A 26,356-nucleotide genomic window follows, 5' to 3' on the forward strand; every position below is an offset into this window, starting at 1 on the left:
GTGGTGAACACACTGTAACTCAATCCTTCCTGTCTCTCTCCTCATGGTGTCCTGTTTCCTGTGCTTTCATGTGGACGCAGCAACCAGGACAGGTTAGTACTTCCTGCATGAAACCCTGTATCTCCATTTCAACGTTGGTCTTAGTTTTTGTTTTTTTTATAGATGGAATGCCATGATTCCTCCTAAAACTCCCCTAAAACGTGATCAACAGTCCATCACCATCACTATGATTATACTAATGTCACTAATGTGGTGTATTTCGAAACCAAAAATACACAGAGAAGACATATTTTAATATTATAACCACACCTGGGGGTCTGTTAGAGCAATGTTAACTCCATAGACACATACAAGCATGTGCCACATCTTGTGATGAAATCATTGCGTAGGAACGCAGGTATTTCTTTTCTGTGTGCGTGCGTATTGTGTGTGTGTGTGTGTGTGTGTGTGTGTGTGTGTGTGTGTGTGTGTGTGTGTGTGTGTGTGTGTGTGCTTGTGTGCATGCATGGGTTTCTGTCTTGTGGATGTGTCCTCATTGCATGTCATGCCGTCTCCTTCAGCTAAAGACCAACACTGTGTCTCATGTGTGTTATAACTTTTATAACCAGTGTTGGGCAATATTTAGGAGAGTAATATGTTTACTTTACTTATTACTCCTTAGAAAAAGTTATAATATTACATTTGCTTATTACTTGGAATCAAGAGTAATACAGTTACATATTACTTTATTACTTTCACCCGGGCCCCTTCCTTATAACTATATATCTGTGTATTAGTGGTGCACGATTATGAAATTATGACCGATATCCGATCTCCGATTATTTGCAAGCCTTTCTGACAAGCCTATACAAGCCTATAGGCCGTAGGGGGCTTGGCCCAAAGCCTGGGGACAAAATGTTGTTCCAGGGACCCCCCCAGAAGCAAAGATTTTAGTTAAAAACGTTCTGGATATATTCAAAGATTTGCGTCACATTTTTTCAAAAATAGAAGATCTACAAGCTCATAGCGCAGCACTCGATATGGCTGCTATTTGCCTGTTGTTCTAGAGAGGTACTAGACACTTTTGATTTATATTGAACTCATTCATTTAAAAAAAAATTAATTTTTTTTTGTTTTTTTTTAAATAAAACCGATTAATTGACCTGGATTATTTTGAGACCGTTCCGATACCGATATGACATTTTTATGGCCGATATGGCCCATTCCGATTATGCTACAGATTACCGTATATCGTGCATCCTAGAACTTATCTGTGTGTCCTCGACATGCCGTCTCCAGCAGTGTTGGGTGTAACGGCGCTATTAATAACGACGTTATGTAACGGACTACTTTTATTGGTAACGGAATAAACTAACTAGTTAGTTTTGCAATTTAGTAGTTAGTTACTTAGTTACTTTTCAAAAAAAGTAATCCCGTTATTATAATGTGTCCCTGTTCATTCTGTTGGCAAGATTTAAAAATAATAAAGCCCCGACTGCCTGCAGAGTTTATTTCTCCTGCCTTCTGTGTGATGTATCCTTCCAAGCCCACTATACCATGTACTATACATCTTGCGTCTACTACATCCTGTAGTTCACTTAAGAAATAAAAGTATTGTTACAAGGAGCTTTTATTTTGAAGAGGAAGAGGAAGTTGTTTCGGTTGTAGCCAGCTACCATGACAGTGGTAGTGGTGCCGGGTGGTAGTGGAATAATAAAATCAACATGCTTTTAGCCAAAGTTCATAAAAACCGCATGGTAGGCCTATATCCTCCGTGGCGGCGTCATTAGGTGAGTACTAGTAAATTAATTGTTAAGTTTCATAGTATCATTAATCATCAATAGGCTGTTGTTGATGCCCCCCAAAATGAACAGGTTACAGCCTACAGGATTCTCATTATGTTACTGTCACTGCCTGCAAGGATGGCCGCCGTGCCATTTCTTATAAACTATCTAATTCATACTTGGGTCGTCGTGGGTCCACGTGGAGTTGTTGTTATTGTTGTTCATGCGCCACGGTGCGCGGTGGGTGTGGAGAGGGCATCAGAGCGCAGCGCAACAGCCTAGTATGGTATTGTCTGTACTCTCTGCACTAGCTCTTTCTGTCCAGTCCTACGTGTGTAGGCTGGCGATTGTGGCGACTTATATTCGTTATCGTTAATAAAGAGAAAGCTGTAAAGGGGATATTGTCTATGGTCAGTTCATGGTGTGTATCATTCTCGTTTTTAACCGGGCCGTGATAATGCGGCGCAATGACGGTAGGCAGTAGCCTAATACAATGTAACCAACTTGCGCAAGCATAACATTTAATTGTTTTAATTGTCTGGTAACGGAAAATAACGGAAAATAATCTAACTTGTTACTTTTCTCAGAAGGTAATCTGTAACGGTAAGGGATTATTTTTATGGGCAGTATCCAGTAACCTAACGACGTTACTTTATAAAGTAACGATGCCCAACACTGGTCTCCACTAAGCGAGCGTCTCCGTCAGCTAAAGACCAACACTGTGTTGTCTTATGTCTCCTAGGAAGCGGGCGTCTCCGTCAGCTAAAGACCAACACTGCTCGTCCGGCATGAAGGAAGCCCTGCTGGAGCACGCCTCTGACCCTGTGGAGCTGAGACGCATCCACTACCACACACAAGGTACGCACGCACACACGCACAAAGGCACACACACCGGTTCCAAGCAACACGGATTAAGGGTGGGATCTTTAGCTTAGTGATCCACACATCAGATCTAAGGTATATTATTATTTCTTTATTTTGAGCAAATCAACAAGGAGTAGGCTACTATTGTAGGCTACTGTACATTGCAGAAGGAGAGGCCAAACAACAAAAAACAAAATAATCGTTTTTGTTTTATCAATAAAAAAATACCAAAGGACACCTATACACGTCCTTAGCACCCCATGGTTTGGACATAATATATGTGTGTATACACGTCCTTAGCAAAAATTGTGTTAACCCATTTAGACCTGACGTCAAAATGAAAAATAAATCTTCTAAATCCTGACTGTCATGGTCTGTCTCCCTACAGACCATGTTTTCCTTGTCAGCCACTCCCACTCTCCATTCCCTCTCTCAGTCATTGTCACACACCTGTTTCCACCCCCTCTTCAGCCCTACAGTGCCATGCCCATTCCACACCTGTGAACACTCCTGCAATTACCCTGCTCCCTATAAGACTGGACTCATTCCACAAACAAACTGTCAGATCATACTTCCTTGTCCCCGAGTTGTCCCGAGTTCCTACTGCTTTGTATTTCTGAGAGGTTCTGCATATTTGGTGTTTTCTCTCATGTTTCCTCCGATTCCTCGTCGTGCCTAGAGTTTTGCATCTTGGACTTTCTGCTTTGAGGTCTTTGTAAGTTTTGGACAATCTGTTGACTTTTTGAACAGTTTGCTTTTTGGAATGAGTCCAGTCTTATAGGGAGCAGGGTAATTGCAGGATTGTTCACAGGTGTGGAATGGGCATGGCACTGTAGGGCTGAAGAGGGGGTGGAAACAGGTGTGTGACAATGACTGAGAGAGGGAATGGAGAGTGGGAGTGGCTGACAAGGAAAACATGGTCTGTAGGGAGACAGACCATGACACTGACAGTTTTCTGAAATACTTGTGTTTCTATATCAGTGGTTCTCAATATTTCATGTCGAGACTGTATTTGGCCGCCGACCCCCATCTGAAAATATGTTATTCCAGGAACATTTGAGTTAAAAACGTTCGCTCTGAAAGAATATATATTCAAAGATTTGCACTACATTTTCAAAAATAGCAGACCTACAAGCTTGTGGCGTGCTATGAACCTGAACCTGAACCTGTTGGTGGGACAGATAGAGACCGTTGATCTTCTCCTGATTTGTCTCTCTCTCTCAAAAAGCCATTTTTGTGTCAGAGTGTTGGGACAATTGTTTGGCTAAAGAATCGTACCCAAGCAGGGTTCATATATGTTCACTGGGAATGAACACCTAATTCCAACTTGACCCATTCTAGAAGGGAAACCCCCTTTGGTGTCCCAAGCATTATGTTATACTTTAGCTATTGAAAAAGAGCAGATCTACAAGCTCATAGCTCTGCACCGAGTGCCGTGCTATGAACTTGTAGATCTGCTATTTTTGAAAAATCGTGAAACTGTGGCGCAAATCTTTTAATATATATTCTTTCACAGCAAATGTTTTTAACTCAAAGCCTTGCTTTTGAGTCATTGGTCCGACAAATGACAACCCACCTCAACTCCTAACCTAACCATAACCGCAAGCACGGGAGCAGACGCTAGTCCGACATGCGGATGAATGTCGGACTAATGCCCTGTCTGAGAAGCGTCCACCTCCCGTGCTGCCCCGTGGGTTACAGGTCTTTTTTTCCGACATACCGGGATTCCGACAACCAATAGTCCGACAGCCAATAGTCCTACACGTCATTATTCCGACAATTCAATATTCCGACCATAGAAATTCCCCCTTTTTCACCCCTACAGTCCAACATAACATTACCCCGACAAAGGTTTTAGCAATGGTCCGACAATCATAGATCAGACAAGCCAATATAGTCCGACACGGAAGACAGACAGACAGCGCAACGCCGTTTTCTACTGTTATGTCAGAAAGGCGCATAGCGCTTAGAGAGAGAGAGATTACTTACCAGTAGCCCCCTTATGCAAATAGCGAAAATAGCTGGTCTGCAAGCTCAACTTTTGTGCAACCCGCAATGCTTTGAGTGAGTGAGTGAGTGAGAGAGAGACGTTTTCTGTATCTTTTATTTGTCTGAGAATTCCACTATTCTACTATGCTCTCTCTCTCTCTCAATCTCAATCTCTATCTCTATCTCTATCTCTCTCTCTCTCTCTCTCTCTCTCTCTCTCTCTCTCTCTCTCTCTCTCTCTCTCTCTCTCTCTCTCTCTATCACCTTCAGAACATACAGTATTTCGAGTTGTATGTCCGCCTGACAGTGGTGCATTACATTGTATTTTGATTTGAAATAAATAATGATGAATAGATGTAGTCTACTGTTGCTTGTGTGTGTGTGTGTGTGTGTGTGTGTGTGTGTGTGTGTTTTTTTTTGACAATAGACCACTTAGCACTTGATTTAACTATGAAAGAAATGAAGACGATTAAGGATATCATCAAGGCCCAGGCCGTAGCGTAACGGTCTGGGCACCGGACTGGTAATCCAGTCGCAGTGTGCCGCGGGTTCGACTCCCGGACCCGACACGGCCTTTACTGCATGTCATCCCCCCATCTCTCTCCCGTTTCCTGTCAGCCTACTGTCTGTCCCTTAAAAAAAATCAATAAAAGGCGTAAGCCGCAAAAAAATATCTTAAAAAAAAAAAAAAAAAAGGATATCATCAAGGGGTTGGCAATGATTGACACACTTGTTATTAATATGGACGGGTCAAAATGGGTATGCCCTGGATGAAATGTATGTTTCACTATATATAAAATACCATGACTCTCCCTCTGAATGAAAAAAAAAATCGGGTCCTATACTAATTAACTCTATAAATCTATAGACCTACCCTCCTTAAGGAAACATACATTTCATCCGACACGTCTATAATCATCTCTACTAACAAGTGTGTCAATCATTGCCAAACCCTTGACAATATCCTTCATCGTCTTTATTTCTTTAATAGTTAAATAGTCTTTATTTCTTTCATAGTTAAATCAAGTGCTAAGTGGTCTATTGTCTAAACACACACACACACACACACACACACACACACACACACACACACACACACACACACACACACACACACACACACACACACACACACACACACAAGCAACAGTATACATCAATTCATCATTATTTATTTCAAATCGAAATACAATGTAATGCACCACTGTCAGGCGGACATACAACTAGTCTCGAAGTTCGCCCGCACGCACGCATGCGACACACACACACACACACACACACACACACACGCACGCACGCACGCACGCACGCACGCACGCACGCACGCAGGCACAGACACACACACCACGGCGCTAGCCATGCTCAATGAAGTTGAAACTGGAACACACGCTCAGCATCGCGGGATGCAAGTTGAGCTTGCGGATCAGCTATTTTCGCTTTATCTACTGTTTTCCGTGTCGGACTATTGTCCCGTCTAACCTATGGTATTCGGACTATTGCTAGAACTTCTGTCGGGTAATGACATGTCTAACCATTGGAGTAAAAAGCCGGAATAGGGGACAATGGTCCGACACATGTCGGACTATTGCCTGTCGGATTATTGGGGCGTCGGAAAAGCGTGCGCACCCCGACCTGGTATGGCGTGTCTCACTTTCCGATTTGTTTTGGGTTTTAACTTAAGTGGCCAAACGTTGAATGCAGAAATCAGAGATACAGATAATTGTACTGTGGGACTGTTTCATATTGCACATCAAGGTAATTATCCTCAGCTCAAGTGGAGAGCAACATGAGAGCTCTTTTCATCTCTCTCTCTCTCTCTCTCTCTCTCTCTTAGTCTATTCCTAGCCCACAAACCTAACTGGCCCATATACGTACAGCGAGCCTATATGGCAATGATACTTAGAGATAACTTGGCACAATTTGGTACAATTATAGAATTGGCCTCCTCAGTGCCTCCTTATACCAACAATGGCCATTGGCTATAAGTGCAGGTCGATTGTTCAGGCAGGCAGGCAGGCAGAGGCAGGCAGGCAGAGGCAGGCAGGCATAGGCAGGCAGGCAGGCAGGCAGGCAGGCAGGCAGGCAGGCAGGCAGGCAGGCAGACAGGCAAGACAGACAGACACTTCCCCCCTTCATTTTATGTATTTACGTTCTCCGTCTATAATTACATTTCTTCATCCGCGTCTTTGCTGTATGTCTCTCTATTGCTCTGTGATTCTCTCTCTCTCTCCCATCTGCTGTCTTTCATCTTTCCACACTCTCCCTTAATGAGTGCTTTCATCTCCCCTCACACTCACCTTTATCTCTGTGATAGAAAGTTGAGGGGAAAATAACACCACACATGTCATGTTATTGAATTATCTAATAGTTATAACTTTATAAAGTTATAACTATAAACCTTATAAAGCTATTCGGTCCACAGTCAATAAGACAGAGCTAAGCAAAGCTGAGATGTTTTAAGCTACAAGTAATATCTGTATTAACCCATTTAGACCTGCCACCTCATAGCTTTTAACCACTTTTAACCCTATTTTTTGTTTTTAAAATGTGTGCAAATCTGTGAATATATATTATTTTCGCTTTTGATATTAACACATTGCTGTAGCTATGTTGTATGGTTTAGACTAGAGACATAGTCGCACTGAGGAAATGGAAGCTAGGAAGCAGAGCTGGACGTAGCAGAGACTAAAATGCTGAAGGTTCTCTCTGGGAGTAACAAGGATGGATAGGATCAGGAACAAGTACATCAGAGGGACGGCTCATGTCAGATGTTTTGGAGATATAGCCAGAGAGGCCAGACTGAGATGGTTTGGACACGTACAGAGGAGGGATAGTGAGATGGTTTGGACACGTACAGAGGAGGGATAGTGAGATGGTTTGGACACGTACAGAGGAGGGATAGTGAGATGGTTTGGACACGTACAGAGGAGGGATAGTGAGATGGTTTGGACACGTACAGAGGAGGGATAGTGAGATGGTTTGGACACGTACAGAGGAGGGATAGTGAGATAGTTTGGACACGTACAGAGGAGGGATAGTGAGATAGTTTGGACACGTACAGAGGAGGGATAGTGAGATGGTTTGGACATGTACAGAGGAGGGATAGTGAGATAGTTTGGACACGTACAGAGGAGGGATAGTGAGATGGTTTGGACACGTACAGAGGAGGGATAGTGAGATGGTTTGGACATGTACAGAGGAGGGATAGTGAGATAGTTTGGACACGTACAGAGGAGGGATAGTGAGATGGTTTGGACACGTACAGAGGAGGGATAGTGAGATAGTTTGGACACGTACAGAGGAGGGATAGTGAGATAGTTTGGACACATACAGAGGAGGGATAGTGAGATGGTTTGGACACGAACAGAGGAGGGATAGTGTTGAGATAGTTTGGACACGTACAGAGGAGGGATAGTGTTGAGATAGTTTGGACACGTACAGAGGAGGGATAGTGAGATGGTTTGGACACGTACAGAGGAGGGATAGTGAGATAGTTTGGACACATACAGAGGAGGGATAGTGAGATGGTTTGGACACGAACAGAGGAGGGATAGTGTTGAGATAGTTTGGACACGTACAGAGGAGGGATAGTGTTGAGATAGTTTGGACACGTACAGAGGAGGGATAGTGAGATGGTTTGGACACGAACAGAGGAGGGATAGTGAGATAGTTTGGACACGTACAGAGGAGGGATAGTGAGATAGTTTGGACACGTACAGAGGAGGGATAGTGAGATGGTTTGGACACGAACAGAGGAGGGATAGTGAGATGGTTTGGACACGTACAGAGGAGGGATAGTGAGGTTGGAACTGTCAGGCAGGAGGCCTAGAGGAGAGACGATTTATGAATGTAGTTAAAGAGTATATGAAGTTAGTTGGTGTGAGAGAAGAGGAGGCAGAGGGCAGGGTGAGATGGAGGCAGATGATTTGCTGTGGTGACCCCTGAAGGGAAAAGCCAAAAGAAGAAGCTGTAGGTCTAATTCCCTCCAAAAGGGTTACAATATTTACCAGTGAGTGTCGCAATGCGACATGTTCTGAGCTTGTAGATCTAATAGTTTGACTAGATTTGAAATATACAGCAGCTAATTGTGATTAATTCGTAATTTAGGCCTGGCTACTTCTCCCCTTCCTGGAAATGTAGTGGAGTGAAAAGTACAATATTTGTCTTCGAAATGGAGTGGGGTGAAAGTCATGAATATCCAAAAACACAAGTGTACGTGCGTGTATGTGCACTGACCACAGTGTGTGTGTGTGTGTGTGTGTGTGTGTGTGTGTGTGTGTGCGTGCGTGCAGGCATGAGCGAGCATCCTCCCGTCTCCATATGTGACCTGGCGGAGCATGTGGAGCGCCTCAAAGCCAACGATGGACTGGCCTTCTCCCAGGAGTATGAGGTAAAATAATATACTTCTCCCAGGAGTATGAGGTAAAATAATATACTTCTCCCAGGAGTATGAGGTAAAATAATATACTTCTCCCAGGAGTATGTGGTAAAACACATATATACTTCTCCCAGGAGTATGAGGTAAAATAATATACTTCTCCCAGGAGTATGAGGTAAAATAATATACTTCTCCCAGGAGTATGAGGTAAAACACATATATACTTCTCCCAGGAGTATGAGGTAAAACAAATATATTATACTTCTATGAGGAGAAGTGTCCCACGTAGACTCTGTGGGGGCAGCGGGGCTCCAGCCCCCATGAGGAATGAGACCTATAAATAAATATATTCGCCTCGGTTCGTCCCGTTTGTACCACGCCAGGTCGTGCCGCGGCCGTTTGCGCAATTCTCGTCTTTGCATTGACTTTGTATGATATCGCGCTGCTCTAAGGCACCCTAACACCTCTTTTTGTCCTCACTGTCCGGGCCCGGGGGTGGGGGTTGACCGTGTTGCCTGTCCTCTTGTACACAATACATGCAGGTCAGGCATTAAAATGCTAATCTGGTGGCTTGTTTTCACCTGCCAGGTAGGGTATGCATACAGTACTGTACTGCTTAGGAGACAAATTAATGAAACCACCACCAGCAAGAACACCCTGGCTGGCAACAGCGATGCCAGCCTGCCGTTTGAAACCTGCCGCCGACACAGCGACAGAACACAGAACCTGCCGAGGCGGACAGAACTACGTATAGAGTCTGTCTACATTCACTGCACCGCACAGCGCACATGTCCTGAATTTAGTTATGCAGGATGTTGTCCACAACATCAAAAAGAGTGTCAGGATTCGTGACAATGGTGACATAATAACACTGATCAGAAATTCAGAAATTCACCAAAGTGACAAGCCTGGTTTAAGGAGGTACCAGATGACTCAGTGCAATCGTGCCATTTAAACATGATCTTCTGTTTATAATCTAAACACTGTGACACATTTAAGTGTTAAGTGTTACAGATAAGTGTTTAGAACCTAAACGCTTGGGTTTAGCGGGGGAGGGGGGGGGGGGGCATGACAATTATAAAAACATTTCGTATGAGGTATGAGGTAAAACAAATATATACTTCTCCCAGGAGTATGAGGTAAAAACATACATACTTCTCCCAGGAGTATGAGGTAAAAAATATACTTCTCCCAGGACAAACAATAGCGAAAATAGAAGATCTACAAGCTCACAACACGTCGTGTTGAGAGCTCGTAAACCCCTTATCCCTAAACCACTTTGCCTTTATTTGCTATTTTGAGCTTGTAGATTGGCTATTTTAACTGTTCAAAAATGTTTTTCAAAATAGTAAAAAGGTGAAAAATACTTCTCCCATGAGTATGAGGTCACAATGTTTCATTCACTGATGCTCATTTAAAGAGTAAGACCACTTTGGTAGAGGTTTGGGTTGTGTAGTTATACCTTGCCATGATGTAACTCCAAATGTGGCCAAGAAATCAAAAACAATTGCTCCCGTGATTAGAAATTGATAATTCAAAATATGCTCCTCGTTGACTTACATGGTATGCTGAAACAGCTCTCAAAGTCACTCTTTTAGTGCGTAAACAAACACAAACAACAGTTGATTCAGACAATATAATACATCACCAAAACGCGTACTGTTTTTTTTTTTTTTTTTCAAAAAGAAATATTCAGTCCGGGTTTTCTTCCTAATAAAAATGGGAAAAATAAACAGGAAGTTAACATTAAAAAATATATATATCCCAAAATGGGAATTGTTGTCCAGAAAGGAAGTCACATTTTAGTCACCTGGAAAGCTTTAGTGTTAGTCTAGTTTTAGTCGACTAAATATCATACGATTTTAGTCGACTAAATCTACAGTTGATTTAGTCGACTAAAATGTATTTTGGCGGGCCTTGATGCTGTCGTAATGACTGATTTTACACTTGCTGAAAATCTACAAGCTCACAACGCGTCGCGCTGCGACACGTTGTGAGCTTGTAGATCTGCTATTTTCAGCATGCAACCAAGTGTGAAAATCACTTATACTGGATCTCTTGTCCACTAGTCCCTTCTTAACATTTTAATCTAGTTTTTTCTTTATTGACAAAATTGTCAATTATATTTAGTCTTAGTTTTAGTCATCAAAGCTTAGATTCCATTTAGTTTTCGTCAGCGAAAACAAACATTTTTCGTCATATACTTCCACTATAAGAGTCAGTGAGGGCTTGTAAGGCTGGTGGATGTCTTAGAAAGAGCAGGTCATTTACATTTAACGTGCAGAATGATGGAACAGATAGAGGACGACAGATGGCCTGGGCTGTTTACTCGCAGCACTGTGTGTGTGTGTGTGTGTGTGTGTGTGTGTGTGTGTGTGTGGGTGTGTGTGTGGGAGTGTGTGTGTGTGTGTGTGTGTGTGTGTGTGTGTGTGTGTGTGTGTGTGTGTGTGTGTGTGTGTGTGTGTGTGTGTGTGTGTGTGTGCGCGTGCGTGCAAAACAGCAAATATATCATATATATTATTATTGCAACCGTAGGTCGCATTTGCTATGAAAGCATGCATCTCCCGTCCGTCAGTCCGTCCGTCCATTAGTTAGTTAGTCACCCACACTCCATATACTGTATCACGTCTCCATATATGGTCATGCCTCGTGACATCTCATGACATCACGTGACATCATGGAGACCACGAGATCTCCATATCTGCGTATATGGAGCCGGCCAGCAACTCTACGTCTGACCTCAAACTTCAAACCCTTAGATCTCCATATATGGAGCTGACCTCGTTCTGACATTCCATAATTATGTTGATCCTCCCTACCCGTCCTTCCTGTTCATAACATTCCATTATGTTGATCATCAAACCCTTTACAAAGTCACGCTGCATATATGGCCGGTACAGAATTAATTCCATTATGTTGATCTGACACCCCCCCTCCCTGTCACGATCAGAGTCAGAGGTGTGTAGGACCCAAGCGCAGGACAAGGCAGAGACTGAGGCAGACACAAGGCAGGTCGAGTGCACGGTGGTTTATTATCCAAAAACCATACAGGAACAAACACAGGAAACACGGGGAAACTAGGGATAACTAGGAGCAAGACAAATAACACTAGGACTAGGAAAATACAATGAATCACGAGGAGCTAGAAATACACTGACAACAATTTACGAACGAACAAGGAACTGAAAACACAAGGGCATACTTATAGACATGGGATAACTAGACACAGGTGAACAAAACTCAAATCAAGAAAGGGATTGGCTGGGGGACTAAGAGGACACAGGTGGAAACAAAGACTGATCACAACACAGGTTAGACAAGGCAGGTACAGAACTACAGGGGCAGACAGGAAGGCACAAAACAATACTACAAAATAAAAGGTACACAAGAAAACAATAACACGTCACAGAACGTGACACTCCCCCCCATGCCAAAGCGCCAGCACTCGCCCAGCAGTCTGCCGTCACCCCGGCGGATGTGTGCACGTGACCTAGGGTGCTCAGTCACGATATTATGGCCTGTTTGCATTGGTGAAAAAATCGGAACAGTTTTTTTTATGTTTGTACGTCAGTGTTGCTCAACCTTTTTCACATCAAGGACCCCCAGAAATATCTGAATTTGGCTGCGGCCCTCCAACTGAAAATATGTTGTTCCAGGGACTCCCCAGAAGCAAAGATATGAGTTAAAAACGTTTGCTCTGAAATAATATACTGTATATTGTATAGCGCTATGAGCTTGTAGATCTGCTATTTTTCAATAGCTAAAGTATAAAGTATATCATAATGCTATCATAATGCTTAAAACACCAAAAGGGGTTCCTGTCCTGAATGGGTAAAAGTATCAATCCTGTAATATAGAACTACTCCGTTATACGCAGGGCTGCACAGAACTTTTTTGGTCTAGTACTGGAGCACCTGGAGGAGTTTCTTGGTGCTCCTAAAATGCGGCGACCCGTCTCGCCGGATGGATAAAAGAGGGATGAATAACTTATAGCAAAACGATATTTATTGGATGAGTGGGGACTCAATGGAGGGTATTGCAACTCTAGATTTAGCCCTAGAATGGCTCTTGTTGTAGATTCATCCCATTATTTAAAAAATCTAAATTTGCTAAAATCTAGGTCCATGTGTGGTCCAGCCCTATGGAATGCATATTCTAATAAAAACAACTTAACACTTCCTAAGGATAATATGAGCATCAAAGCAATATTTAGATTTTTTATTATTTTGTATTTAAATAACCGATCTACTAGCTCACAACGTGTTGCGACACGTTGTGAGCACCCGGAAAACAAAGCACAAGCACAGCGGCAAATGGGAAGAGTGCAAAGCATCCAAAGCATGCCCTTTTACACCGGGGACTACAGTAGTTTGCTATCTGAAACGGAGAAGACGAAACTATTTGTGTCAGGTTTTCTCGTAAACTCCTGTCCTCCTGTCAGTGTCAACCGCCCTCCTCCCACTGCTCCCAGCAGAAAGCAGCATGGAATCCTCCCCCTTTTGAGTAAGAACGCGCTGTGATTGGCCACAATGGCTAGTGCACTTGTGCAAGACGTGCTGTGATTGGCCAGTAGCCACTTTGAGTGGCAGTCGGTGGAAAATGCTCTCGCCACAGAATTTACTAGTATTCTGGCCATAATAATGATTCTAGGCGGCCCCGGCTGTTGGTACGCAGAAGCGCTTCCCGGCGCTTGATTGACAGCGCATTTTGAATTTTAACGACGCATGCGCGCTGGCGCACCGCTTATGTGCAGCCCTGGTTATACAAGTAAAGTTCCGGAATTCAAAATGTAATTGAGTGAAAGTAGAAAAGTATTGACATAAAAGTGAAAATAGCAGATCTAGAAGCTCTCAATGTGAGCGTGTAGTAGAAGTAGGAGAAAAAGTATTTGAGGTTGGGAAATACTCAAGTAAAGTAGAAATACATCAACATTGTACTAAGTACGGTACTTAAGTAAATGTACTTTGTTACTTTCCACCATGTTGCATATTGGCTGGTGTTGTGTGTCGCTGCGCTGTGCACGCACGCACACACGCACGCACGCACGCACGCACGCACGCACGCACGCATGCATGCATGCACGCACACTCTCCCCGTTTGACCTCCAGAACAGGAGGCATAAATAACAACAGAGGCTTACAGAGAGGCAGCAGGATTTGATGCCTAGAGAACGCACGCACACACACACACGCATGCACACACACACGGACGCACGCACACACGCACAGCCACATCTTCGAATTACTATACTTGCTAGGATCTCAACGTTTGGCATTCAACATAGGCGGAAAGTTACTACTGTAGATCCCAACGCTTCACAGCTCATCCAGATGTGAGCTTGGAGAACTGCTACAGTTCTAAACACTTAAACCTATACCCTCTAAATGTCTATAACCCTAAACTTATCCTTAACCTCATTATTTTCCTAATTGAAAGACTGACTCTAAAAGTCATTCTTTATACCATAATAAATAGATGAATGATACAAATAAAATAAATATTTTGAGGACCAGACAAATTGTGCTCACAAAGTCCATTTAGTGAATTATCTTACCATAGTTGTGGTGAGGCACTTGGCCCTCACAAGTATAGGACACTCACGCACACATGCACGCATGCACGTACTGTACACACGCACGTACTGCACACACACACACACACACACACAAGCACACGCACACGCACACGCACACACACACACACACACACACACACACACACACACATACACCTGTGATAATTTACATATCCAGCAGATGGGGTGAACACATGCACCTGACTAATTCCTGATTTATAGTACATCTAGAAAGCTTGCAGGTCGGCTGTGTGTGTGTGTGTGTGTGTGTGTGTGTGTGTGTGTGTGTGTGTGTGTGTGTGCGTGTGCGTGTGCGTGTGCGTGTGCGTGTGCGTGTGCGTGTGCGTGTGTGTGTGCGTGCGTGCGTGCGTGCGTGCGTGCGTGCGTGCGTGCGTGCGTGCGTGTGTGCGTGGGGGATATGGGAATGGGAAATGTTTCTGAGGCGCAAGAATGCTGTTTTTGTGATGTGGTTTACATGTTGGGGAGGAATGAGATATAGGTTCGAAGATGACACCTATGATTCGTGTAGAGGTTGTGACAAGGGAGCCGTCGATGTTGAGTGAGAAGTCCTGGGTGGAGCGGGTGAGGGAGTCGGGGACCGATGATGATTATTTCGGACTAGACCTGTACGTGCCAGTCGGCCACCGGCCTACTTGAGAACGATGCAACTTGGGAAACTCATAATACCCGTTCAATTATCTATCTGTGTCCCTTCTGTGCCCATACTGCATATGGATGCCAGTGCAAACTGACTGTGAAAAGTGGACTAGTTAAGTGGGACTTGGGCTCATTAGGCCCTGCACTGGCAGAGCCTGACCAGAGCCTTTTGTGGTGTTTCTGGACAAAGGTGTATGTCACAGACTCGAGGCCAGGCACTGCACTCCTTGTGGGGGTGTGGAACGTGTGTGTCGAATTTGAAGTCGGTGGGGCGAACGGTTCTCGAGTTACGTGTATTACAACCGTACACAGACACACACAGACACACACACAGTCACACACACAGTCACGCACGCACGCACGCACGCACACACGCATGCACGTACGCACGCACGCACACCCACACACCCACACAGAGAGAGATGTGGTGCATTTAGTTAGATTTATTGCAGTTGAGTTTCAGGAAGTTCTGTTGCGTCTGAGAGGCAGGTGGTGGAAAATACACAAAGATGTTAGGAAGGGACTAGTGGACCAGAGATCCAGTATAAGTCATTTTTACACTTGGTTGCATGCTGAAAATAGTAGATTTACAAGCTCACAGCTCGTCGCGCTGAGACGCGTTGTGAGCTTGTACATAGCCTATTTTCAGCAAGTGTCATTACGACGACATCAAGGCCCGCCAAAATACATTTTATCTGACTAAATCAACTGTAGATTTAGTCGACTAAAATCGCATGACATTTAGTCGACTAAAACTAGACTAACACTAAAACATTCCAGGTGACTAAATGAAGTTTCATTCCAAAGACTATGACTAAACTAAAATAGAAATGTGCTGCCAAAATCAACACTGGATCTGTCCGAGGGGGAAGGATGTAATTGAAGCTATGGAGGAGAGGTCAGATGTTCAGTGAAGGAGGTGAGTTGGGTGGTTGGAGAGTAGCAGGGGGGCATGTTCGTGGGCAGGGGAGGAGGTATAGGAGAGTGAATAGGATTATTTTGTATATATATTTTTTGGGTGCAGTACTTAGTTTAGACAGTTTTTGGTTTAGACTAGTAATTGGCTAGTCATTAGTCTGACTGACTGCAGCGGACTGACCTCCTGCTTCCTTCTATGCATGAGGAGTCCAAGCTACTTCTTTTCACCTGACACGGGGGAGTTTCCCCAGCCGGACGTGTAGCACGTGGAAGGAACACGTTATTCCGACCAGTTCCTTTCCCCTCCATCAGGCGCCCCGGCTGGCCAGGGGGAGGTAGTTTTGAGACCAGGATTACTGGGGGGACACGGGGAGAACATGTGAGGGTACCTACCCTAGAACGGGGAGAACAGAAAGGAGGACTGATGACGCGGAGGAGGGAGCACGCCGCCAGCAACCACAGCATCCCCAGCGGGAATCGAACCCAGGACCTTCTAGCTGTGAGGCGACGGCACTACCGTTGTTATTGGCTTTTGGCGAGGCTGCAGCTGGCTGCTATTGGTCCACTCCGACAGGCTGTTTGTTGATTGGCTGATTCTCAGTGCAGGCATTCTTGGTGCCACCGAAAATCCAGGACCGCGATTGGCCGCCCCAGCTCGACAAAGAAGTTACAGCAGGCGCCACCGTGCCCTCAGGAGAGTGAATTCTGAGTGAATAGTGTCGATTTTGGATTGGAAAAATTATATAAATGATGAACCAAAATGGACCGACCATTATAGATATGTATTAATTCTTGGGAGCATAAATGTTTTTCAGACCTGTTTATTTATGTTTAAATAAAAAAAATGCAAACAAGACATTCCGTCTTCTTTTCACAATTTTTTCCGTGTTACTTCTGACATTCACTACCCCACAAGGCAAAGAGATGATTTTTAATTACCCTATTGTCGCACTTCCAAACATCAATCTTTCATCAAATTTAGAGGCCCTCATCTATGGAATTCCCTAGATGATTCACTTAAATCCTCATTATCCTTGCCAATATTAAAACAACATCTAAAGAAATATCTTATTTCTTCCTCTCTGTAGATTACATGTTTTACTTTGATGTGTTTTCTTTTGTGTATTTGTTGTCGTATTGTTTATTTTCCTTTTTTGTGCAGTCTGTTTTTTTATTTCTTTATTGCCAACTTGTAGACTTTTGTATTGTTCTTAATGAAATCTGTTTAAACTAATGACCTCTTCCATACAGGAAAGGATTCCAAATAAGCCAGCTGGCTTCTTCCCTTCCTTGCATTGTATTTTTGTTCTTTGATGTTATTGTCTATTTTTTGTACTACGTGCTAAATAAAGAAACCTACAAAAATATTTATATTCACAAGAAGTATGGTGCAGTATACCACAACCAATACAGCATTGAATTGTGGACAAAATCCTATCCGACGACAACAAAAGCTTTTGGGTCTGAGAGGCTAAATCAAATGGTGGTCTTTGTGGCTCAAATGCAGAATAAAATAATGGACTTTGAAATGAAAAGGGTTGAAAACCCCTGGTCTAGAGGGTTTAGGTGGTTAAGTACAGTACTTAACCCTGTAAGGCCCAGATATAATGTCTACTTGCAAAAAAGAGATTTCAGCCTTACTACAACTTTTTACTATCAGAGAAAATTATGTAAAAATAGCAAATAAATAAAAGTTTTTTTGCAAATTGTATGCACATGTATAATAATTATTAAAATAATAATAATAATACATTAATAATTTACATTTGAGGGATATCTTTCACAATAATAAATAAAACATGTTCTAGATCACAAAAAACATATATTACAGTTATTTTACTTACTTTTATCAGGGTTAAAGGTCAAAGTATACTTAACCGATTTTGACATGAGGACGAGGCCTTCTAAATGTTTTCTGAAAAAGTCATGTTTCTATGTCAGTGGTTCTCAAAACGTTTCATGTCAAGGACCTCCAAAAATATATGTAATTGGCCGCCGATACCCATCTGAAGCATAGATTTGAGTTAAAAACGTTGCCTCTGAAAGAATATATATACATATATATTCTTATAAGAATATATATTCAAAGATTTGCACCACATTTTCACGATTTTTCAAAAATAGCAGATCTACATACCTACGTAGATCCTATGAGCTTGTAGATCTGCTATTGTTTCAATAGCTAAAGTATAACATAATGCCTTAAAAAACCCAAAATGGGTTAAACGTACTTAATTACTTTCCACTGCAATCCAAGTATTGATATGGTAGTTGAGTAATATGGGATGTGATAATGTGTGATTGCAGAGCTCTGTCAGTGATCAGCGCGTTAAAGCAGGCAGGCAGGCATGGCAGGCAGTTAACATTAGCAGTAATGTGTGTCATTTGTCAGTGTGGTGCGATGGGAGCCTTAACAACACTGTTAAATAAGATGTGTGCACAACCCAGCTCTCCATTGTCATTATGATCACGGCATCACGCACGCACCCACACACGCACGCACGCACATACGCACGCACGGACACCTCACCAGCATGTCGAGAGGAAAATCAGCAGGATATGTCAGCCTAAAGCATCTGTAGCTATTACTGTGTACGTGCATGCCTGCCTGCGTGTTTTGTGGGCTTGTAGATCAGATACTTTATGTGCACCAGTGCTCAATGATCTTAGCCTAATTAGCAAAATGTAAGTGTTTTTTCTCCACAAAGCATCCACAGATACACAGTTCACTGTCTCTCTGTCTCTGTCTGTGTGTCTCTCTCTCTCTGGCAGAGCATAGACCCGGGCCAGCAGTTCACGTGGGAACAGTCCAACATGGACGTGAACAAGCCAAAGAACCGATACGCCAACGTCATCGCCTACGACCACTCCAGAGTCGTCCTGGCTGCACTGGACGGTGAGGCAGGGCCAAAATTATAGCCACAGGGCCCCTGTGGCCTTTCATTGGCCGTTGATTGTGTTAACCCATTCTGACCTGAGATCAGATTCATACGAGGTTTCCGCCGGACAAACACTGGGTCTGATGAACCCATTCTGACCTGAGATCAGATTCTAAAAATGTCAGTCGTTCTTCGATTTTTCAAAAAATAGCAGACCTACAAGCTCGTATCGCGCCACTCGGTGGCGCGATATGAGCTTGTAGATCTGCTAATTTTAAATAGCTAAAGCATAACATGATGCCGACACCAAAATGGGTGCCCGGTCAGAAAAAAAAACAGAAAATCGCACGGGCGCTATAGAGCGTCGCAGTCATGACGACGACAGGCCCATAATTTCCCATGCATGTTTCCCCCAGAGTAATCTAGTAAGAGAGTGGTGACACGCTTTGATCTCGTCGCAAAGCGGGTGCCTATATGGGCTATAGTTCCAAACATTGCTCCTATGGCTGGATTGCATTGAGATAGAATGAGCACTTCCGCATTCCATTGTTACAATGAGAGTCAACGGGAGTGTCATTACTCAAGGGGCAGCGGTGGCCGAACGGCTTGTGGAGCGGTCTTGATATCGGAAGGTCGCTAGTTAGTATCCCCGGACCGGCACGTTAAAGTTACCACCGCTGAAGTGCCCTTGAGCAAGGCATTGAACCCCTACCATGAAATGTTCTATGAGCAGGGCCTGGCTGTAAACAAGTTCTTGAGCTTTGTCCAGTTACCCTGGTCCAGTTACATGGTAACTTTGCTTACTTTGGTTTCCACTAGATGTTTCAAAAAGTATTTATAATCTGTAAGCCTCGGACAAAGCCAACTCGGATCATGACATATCATGACAACAAACAAAAGAAATTGGGCCGAACAATTAATTAGATCTTAGAGAGAAAAAAAGGGAACATAGCCTAATATATTGTTGCACTCACGTTGTTGTAGGGTTCCCCCGAAGGCATTTGCGGTCAGCAAGGACTGTAGTGACAGTTACAGGTATGGTGGTGGTGTGATATGAAATCTGAGCCCTGAGGGCACACACATACAGCAGTCCTGATCATGATTAGGATTATATTTTATTTATTATTCAACAGCACCCGGCACGTACACAATCTTGTAGATCTGCTATTTTTTCAACAGCTGAAGGTTAAAATAAGGGTTACAGTTGGTTAAACACCAAAGCGACACAGATGCGCTCGCGTCCGTAAATCGGTTTTAATAAATTGTTTCCTTGCCAGGGGTAGAGTGGCCGGATGGTAACCGCAAGGTTGCCAGTTCGAACCCGGGCTCTCCCAGAGTTAGTGTCGAAGTGTCCTTGAGCTGAACCCTTATTTTCCCTTATTTTGCTCCTGATGTGCTGGTTGGTGCCTTGCATGTTTTCCGCCGCCATCGGTGTATGAATGTGTGCGTGAATGGGTGAATGTAATGCGCAATCTATGTAAAGCGCCTTGGATAAAGGCGCTATATAAATGCACCATTATACCATTTACCGTTTATCAGGTGTGCCAGGCAGTGACTATATCAACGCCAACTACATAGACGGCTACAGGAAGCAGAATGCCTACATCGCCACCCAGGGTCCTCTGCCCGAGACCTTCAGCGACTTCTGGAGGATGGTGTGGGAACAGAGGACCAGCACCGTCGTCATGATGACGCGCCTGGAGGAGAAACTACGGGTAACCATTGATTGATTGATTGATTGATCAATCAATGCACTCATGCATGATGCATTACAATGCAATTACATACAATGCATTAAATCAATCGATGCACTCACCAGCACATGACATCATAAACACCTCACACTGCAATGGGACATAATTTGTCATGTCATGAAAGATTGTTAACCGTTTCCCCTCCCAATTTTATACTATATACAAAAAGAAGGGCTGACCTACAAGCTGTTAGATCTGCTATGTTGCGGGCTATTTTCAGTGGCGTCCCGAAATGTTGACGTCCTCAGTACACAGAACGTGCGTGCGTAAGTGCGTAAGTGCGTGCGTGCGTGCGTTAGTGGTGAGTTATATGATGTCGGGTCTGGCTGACATCGTTCATAAATGTATAGCCCAGGGCTGAACAGAGTTATGACAGCGTCCAGAAGGTTGTTGTCACAGTCTGTACGTCACCATGGCCATGTCCCGCTGAGTCACACTGCATTCTGGGACCATATTACAACGTCCTCTGTGACCTCTGTGACCCCATGCTGTGGCTGTCGGCAGACGGGGAAAGTATAACCAAATACATTCATTTGGTTGAGGCCTTTAGGAGGGCCATGCAAGCAGCAAGCTGGAGCCGCAGCACCATTTCCCTGCGGAACCATTGCCCACTGCACTCCTGAATGAACTGTCTTGTGCTGGGACTCTGGTTTGATTGATTGATTGAAATATTTATTAACAGTTTGCAGAATTACAGTATATTTCAAGCACAAACTCAATGCAAAGACTGTTAACTCTGAGTGGACGACCCAATTAAGCATTACACTTGTTTACAACAGGGTCCACATTGCTTCGCACCAGATCAGTCTCTATCCTTTTAATACTCTATGAGTGGACCTGGTGAGACGTAGAAGGGGCGGGGCCTGGACAGGAGTCAAACCCACAGAGCCTAGTCCTTTTATGCGCCAGAAGCGTCCTGGCAGAGTAGTTCAGGAGGAATGGATTGTGTGGCCCTGGTTCTTCCCTAGATCTTCCCTAGATGGGTCGAGGGGAGCTACTGGGACGTAAGTCGGGACTTGATCACCCCGGCTGGGTCACCTGAGTGAGGGGTATGATGTTGGGAGACCCTGATGACTCTGATGACCCTGATGACCCTGACCCTGATTACCTCAGGATACATCACTGAGGATACGTCCCAAGTGCATCCATGTGATGTATTTTTGTTTTGTACATTGTACAAAATGGATCATTTTTGATCCAACCAATCAAAATTGGATCATTTCCAATTTCCAATAATTTTTACTTCTACTCCAATACATTACATTTTGATTATTATTACCAAACATACATACATTAACCACTTCAGCCCTATATGCATTTCAGCCATTTGAAAATAGACGATCTACAAGCTCACGTGTGCAGCGATGTGACGCATTGTGAACTTTTTTGAAAACTCGAAATGTGACATTCTGCACGATGAGTACTTTTACTTTTCTGTACTTTAAGTACATTTTTATGCTAAGTTTGTACAAAAGTACAAGTACAAATCAAGTACATTTTGAATGCATCTACAATGTAGATGCTTAGATGTAAATGCTTTACTTTTTTTTTTTTTACTTTTTCCACCACTGGCGGCCAGTAACATTTAGATTGTCACTGTGTCAGGCAGAAAATACCATCTCCTTTCTATTGGAAAAGTGAGTTTACTTATAGCGGTCAAGGTTTGATTGATTGATTGAAGAGATTGAAGAGATTGGAGAATTACAGTACATTTCAAGCCCAACTCAATACAAAACTGTTAACTGTGGATGACACCATAAAGCAGGGGTGCAGGGGTTCAGACTAGTCATTGGTCCGACAAACAACAACCTACCTCAAACCCTAACCTAACCATAACCGCAAGCACGGGAGCAGCGTCCCGCATGTCGGACTAACACTCCGTCGTGCGGTCCCCCATTACACTTGTTTACAATAGGGTAACATGTAACACATTTTTTCCTCCCATCGACAATGTATGGGATTTATCTCTAAATCAACCTCACTTTTGCAGCCTCATTACTCTGGCATACTTTGTCGTAGAAACGTGATTTAAACTTTAGAAAGCTCACACGACTCTGGACTTTTTCGTGGTTCAAACCGTATTCGAATACGTTTAACGGTTTCTCCGAAATCGCAGTTCAATCGCAGGCCGTTTCGCCTAATTAGTGCCAACTTAGAGTGCGGGGCTTCTTTGACTAGAGTGTGTGAACAGAAAATCTTTCCTTGAAAATTTACCAAACAAATTGTCGTCCCGGCCAAAATATTCATTTTACACGCATGTTCTTTGGTCATTTTGTAGCCACACATGTCCTCTTTCACACAATGTGACCACCAAAGCACAGAGACATACAGTATGTGAACTACGGCCTTTGAAGTGACACAAATACAGTCAAGCTGCTCATTGACCTCCATTGTGTAATTCTTACGAGGAAATTATCGCGATGACAATTCTTAACTCGCTCTTATAACCACATTTTCGATCGTACCAACACCACAATCGCACATGGTGTACCTCAATATCTCAGGCCACTCACAGCGAAAAAAATATTTGCATTCGACTTTTACTTTTTGCAATAGAGCAATTTGTTCGGGCATAGTTTCCCCCCATTCAGGACCATTGTAAAATAGCAGACCTTCAAGTTGCGCGCCACTCCCAGTCTTTTACATTTCCACAGCTGAGACATATAAGGGCTTAATTACAGGGCTGAAATTAAAGTTACAAGATCTCAATGAGTTGCTCTGCGATACCTTGTGGGCTTGTAGGTCTGCTATTTGTGCAATTGGATGGCGTTTACACAGCTCTCGCAAGAGCACGCACGCACGCACGCACGCACGCACACACACACCCTGTCTTCCTATTGGCTGGCCTTTACACAGCTCTCGCAAGCGCACGCACGCACGCACACACACACACACGCACACACGTTTATAAAATAAATACTTTCATAAAAAAAAAAAATGGAAAAAATTGAAAGAAATTGAAAAAAAGGAAAAATTAAATAAAAAATTAAAAACATTAAAAACATTAAAAAATTTAAAACTTTAACTTTTTATTATTATTATAATAATACTATATATAGCACGCAGTTTTTTGAGGATTTGAAAAAAACCAAAAAAAAAAAAAATCATGGGTTATAGCCCATCGTTTTTTGAAAAAAAAAAAAAAAAAGATCCTCGTTTTTCATCATTTTTGATCATGGGCTATAGCCCATACCGTACGGCATACTATAGCACATCATTTTTGAGGATTTGAAAAAAATGGAAAAAAAAACAAAAGAAAGCATGGGTTATAGCCCATCGTTTTTTGAATTTTTTTATTGTATAGCAGTGGCTCACAGCCTCAGCCTGATGACCTCAAAAGTCTCATATCTCCCCTGAGCCATAGGGAGTTGCTTTGGCTTAGTGGTTAAGATGTTGGCCTTCAGTGCAGGTGACCTGTGTTCGATTCCTGGGTGTTACACTCTGATGAATGTGATTCTATGTTCAACTCTTGATTCTTTCAACTTTACTATCTGAAGGCTAACATACAAAAGATCGCTTCAACAGTACAAAGAGGCAGATGTTACTGAGTGATGGTGTAGTAGGGGTTATTCCGCACAGAGAGTTCATTTTCAAATCCCACTCTTCCTAAAGTTTAATGCTAGTTATTGAGCTTCATTTACTGACTACCACAAAACTCTAATTGTCGTAGTGGTTAAGATGTTGGCTTTCCACATGGGAGACCAGGCTGTTACACTATCATATAAAAGAAGACCTCAACAGCGCTAAGAAACATCTGATTAATATGATTCTGTGTTATTTAAACTTTACTAACTGAAGGCTAACAAACAAAAGATCACTTCAAAATTACCAGGAGACTTCGCCTAAGAGTGTCTGACTGATGGTGCAGTGGTCTAATCATCAGGCTTTCAGTACAGACATTCCATGTTCAAGTCCTGTTCCTCCTACAGCTCAATGCTGCAGTCATTTGAACTTTTCAAGGCTTGAATAAAAAATAAAAACTCAAAAGCACCAGGAGACATGTGCTGAATGCCCAAAGGTGCCTTGGTGTAATGGTGTGGAGCGCTTGACCCGTTGCCTCTGCTACAGGCAGTTGGCAGGTTCAAGTCCCATGTCATGACATCAAGGTGCTGGAGGACCATCGGGAGACGGTGCTCTCTCCCCCTGTTTCCTGAAAAGTAACAGTTGGGGGTTATGTTTGAAAGAACCCTGTCCACCTAACATTTTACAGATAAGAATTAGGTCAAATGTTTACAAATAAAATTGCAATGCATTTTGGCCAATCTGACAGAATAGTCTGTGTATTTGCATACTGGGCCTCGATTATAATCGTCGACAATGGCAATGTCATTTTTCTTGACTTTTGACAATGAAAAAACTACACTATAGTATATTTGTTTAATAATCGTTGCAAAAACCATGAACTATAGTTCATGATTTTCGCAACGATTTCAAAAACCAATATGAAAATGATGAAAAAATGACATATTTTAGTTCATGGTTTTGGCCCATCATCTGACAGAATAGGTTGTGTATTTGCATACTGGGCCCTGATTGGTGGCCCAAAACTTGGTTGGAAAGTCCCTCTTTTATGTCTGGCTTCCAGGCCAGTTGGAAAAGGGAACACTGAGAGGTGGTAAGAGTATGTTAAATTGGACATTTTCATGGTAAAAGGTTAGCTGGACAGGGTTCTTTCAGACATAAGCCCCAACCGTTACATCTCAGGAAACAGGGGGAGAGAGCACCGTCTCCCGATGGTCCTCCAGCACCTTGATGTCATGACATGGGACTTGAACCTGCCAACTGCCTGTAGCAGAGGCAACGGGTCAAGCACTCCACACCATTACGCCAAGGCACCTTTGGGCATTAAGCACATGTCTCCTGGTGCTTTTGAGTTTTTATTTTTTATTCAAGCCTTGAAAAGTTCAAATTACTGCAGCATTGAGCTGTAGGAGGAACAGGACTTGAACATGGAATGTCTGTACTGAAAGCCTGATGATTAGACCACTGCACCATCAGTCAGACACTCTTAGGCAAAGTCTCCTGGTAATTTTGAAGTGATCTTTTGTTTGTTAGCCTTCAGTTAGTAAAGTTTAAATAACACAGAATCATATTAATCAGATGTTTCTTAGCGCTGTTGAGGTCTTCTTTTATATGATAGTGTAACAGCCGGGAATCGAACCCTGGTCTCCCACGTGGAAAGCCAACATCTTAACCACTACGACAATTAGAGTTTTGAGGTAGTCAGGCTGAGGCTGTGAGCCACTGCTAGAATAGCAGTAAATGAAGCTCAATAACTAGCATTAAACTTTAGGAAGAGTGGGATTTGAAAATGAACTCTCTGTGCGGAATAACCCCTACTACACCATCACTCAGTAACATCTGCCTCTTTGTACTGTTGAAGCGATCTTTTGTATGTTAGCCTTTAGATAGTAAAGTTGAAAGAATCATGGGCTATAGCCCATGGTCAAAAATGATGAAAAACGAGGATCATTTTTTTTTCAAAAATAAAAAAAACGATGGGCTATAACCCATGTTTTTTTTGTTTGTTTTTTTCATTTTTTTCAAATCCTCACTGGCCATCTAAATTCTAAAGGGCT

At 43.1% G+C, this 26,356-nt stretch overlaps 1 protein-coding gene across 1 annotated transcript in view; it reads left to right on the top strand.

Moving 5' to 3' along the window:
• Positions 1–26,356, top strand: part of LOC310860075 (receptor-type tyrosine-protein phosphatase F-like) — a gene marked incomplete at its 5' end in the record, with an annotated part of 64,532 nt that overhangs the window by 6,365 nt on the left and 31,811 nt on the right. The window contains 4 exons of the mRNA XM_083766838.1: positions 2,506–2,621; positions 8,909–9,006; positions 18,917–19,040; positions 20,563–20,738. Of these exons, the coding sequence (XP_083622964.1) occupies positions 2,506–2,621; positions 8,909–9,006; positions 18,917–19,040; positions 20,563–20,738 (514 nt within the window). The remainder of the gene's footprint in view (positions 1–2,505; positions 2,622–8,908; positions 9,007–18,916; positions 19,041–20,562; positions 20,739–26,356) is intronic.

This window comes from Protomyctophum parallelum, assembly GCF_964188405.1.
Source record: "Protomyctophum parallelum genome assembly, chromosome: 6".
NCBI classification, from domain to species: domain Eukaryota; kingdom Metazoa; phylum Chordata; class Actinopteri; order Myctophiformes; family Myctophidae; genus Protomyctophum; species Protomyctophum parallelum.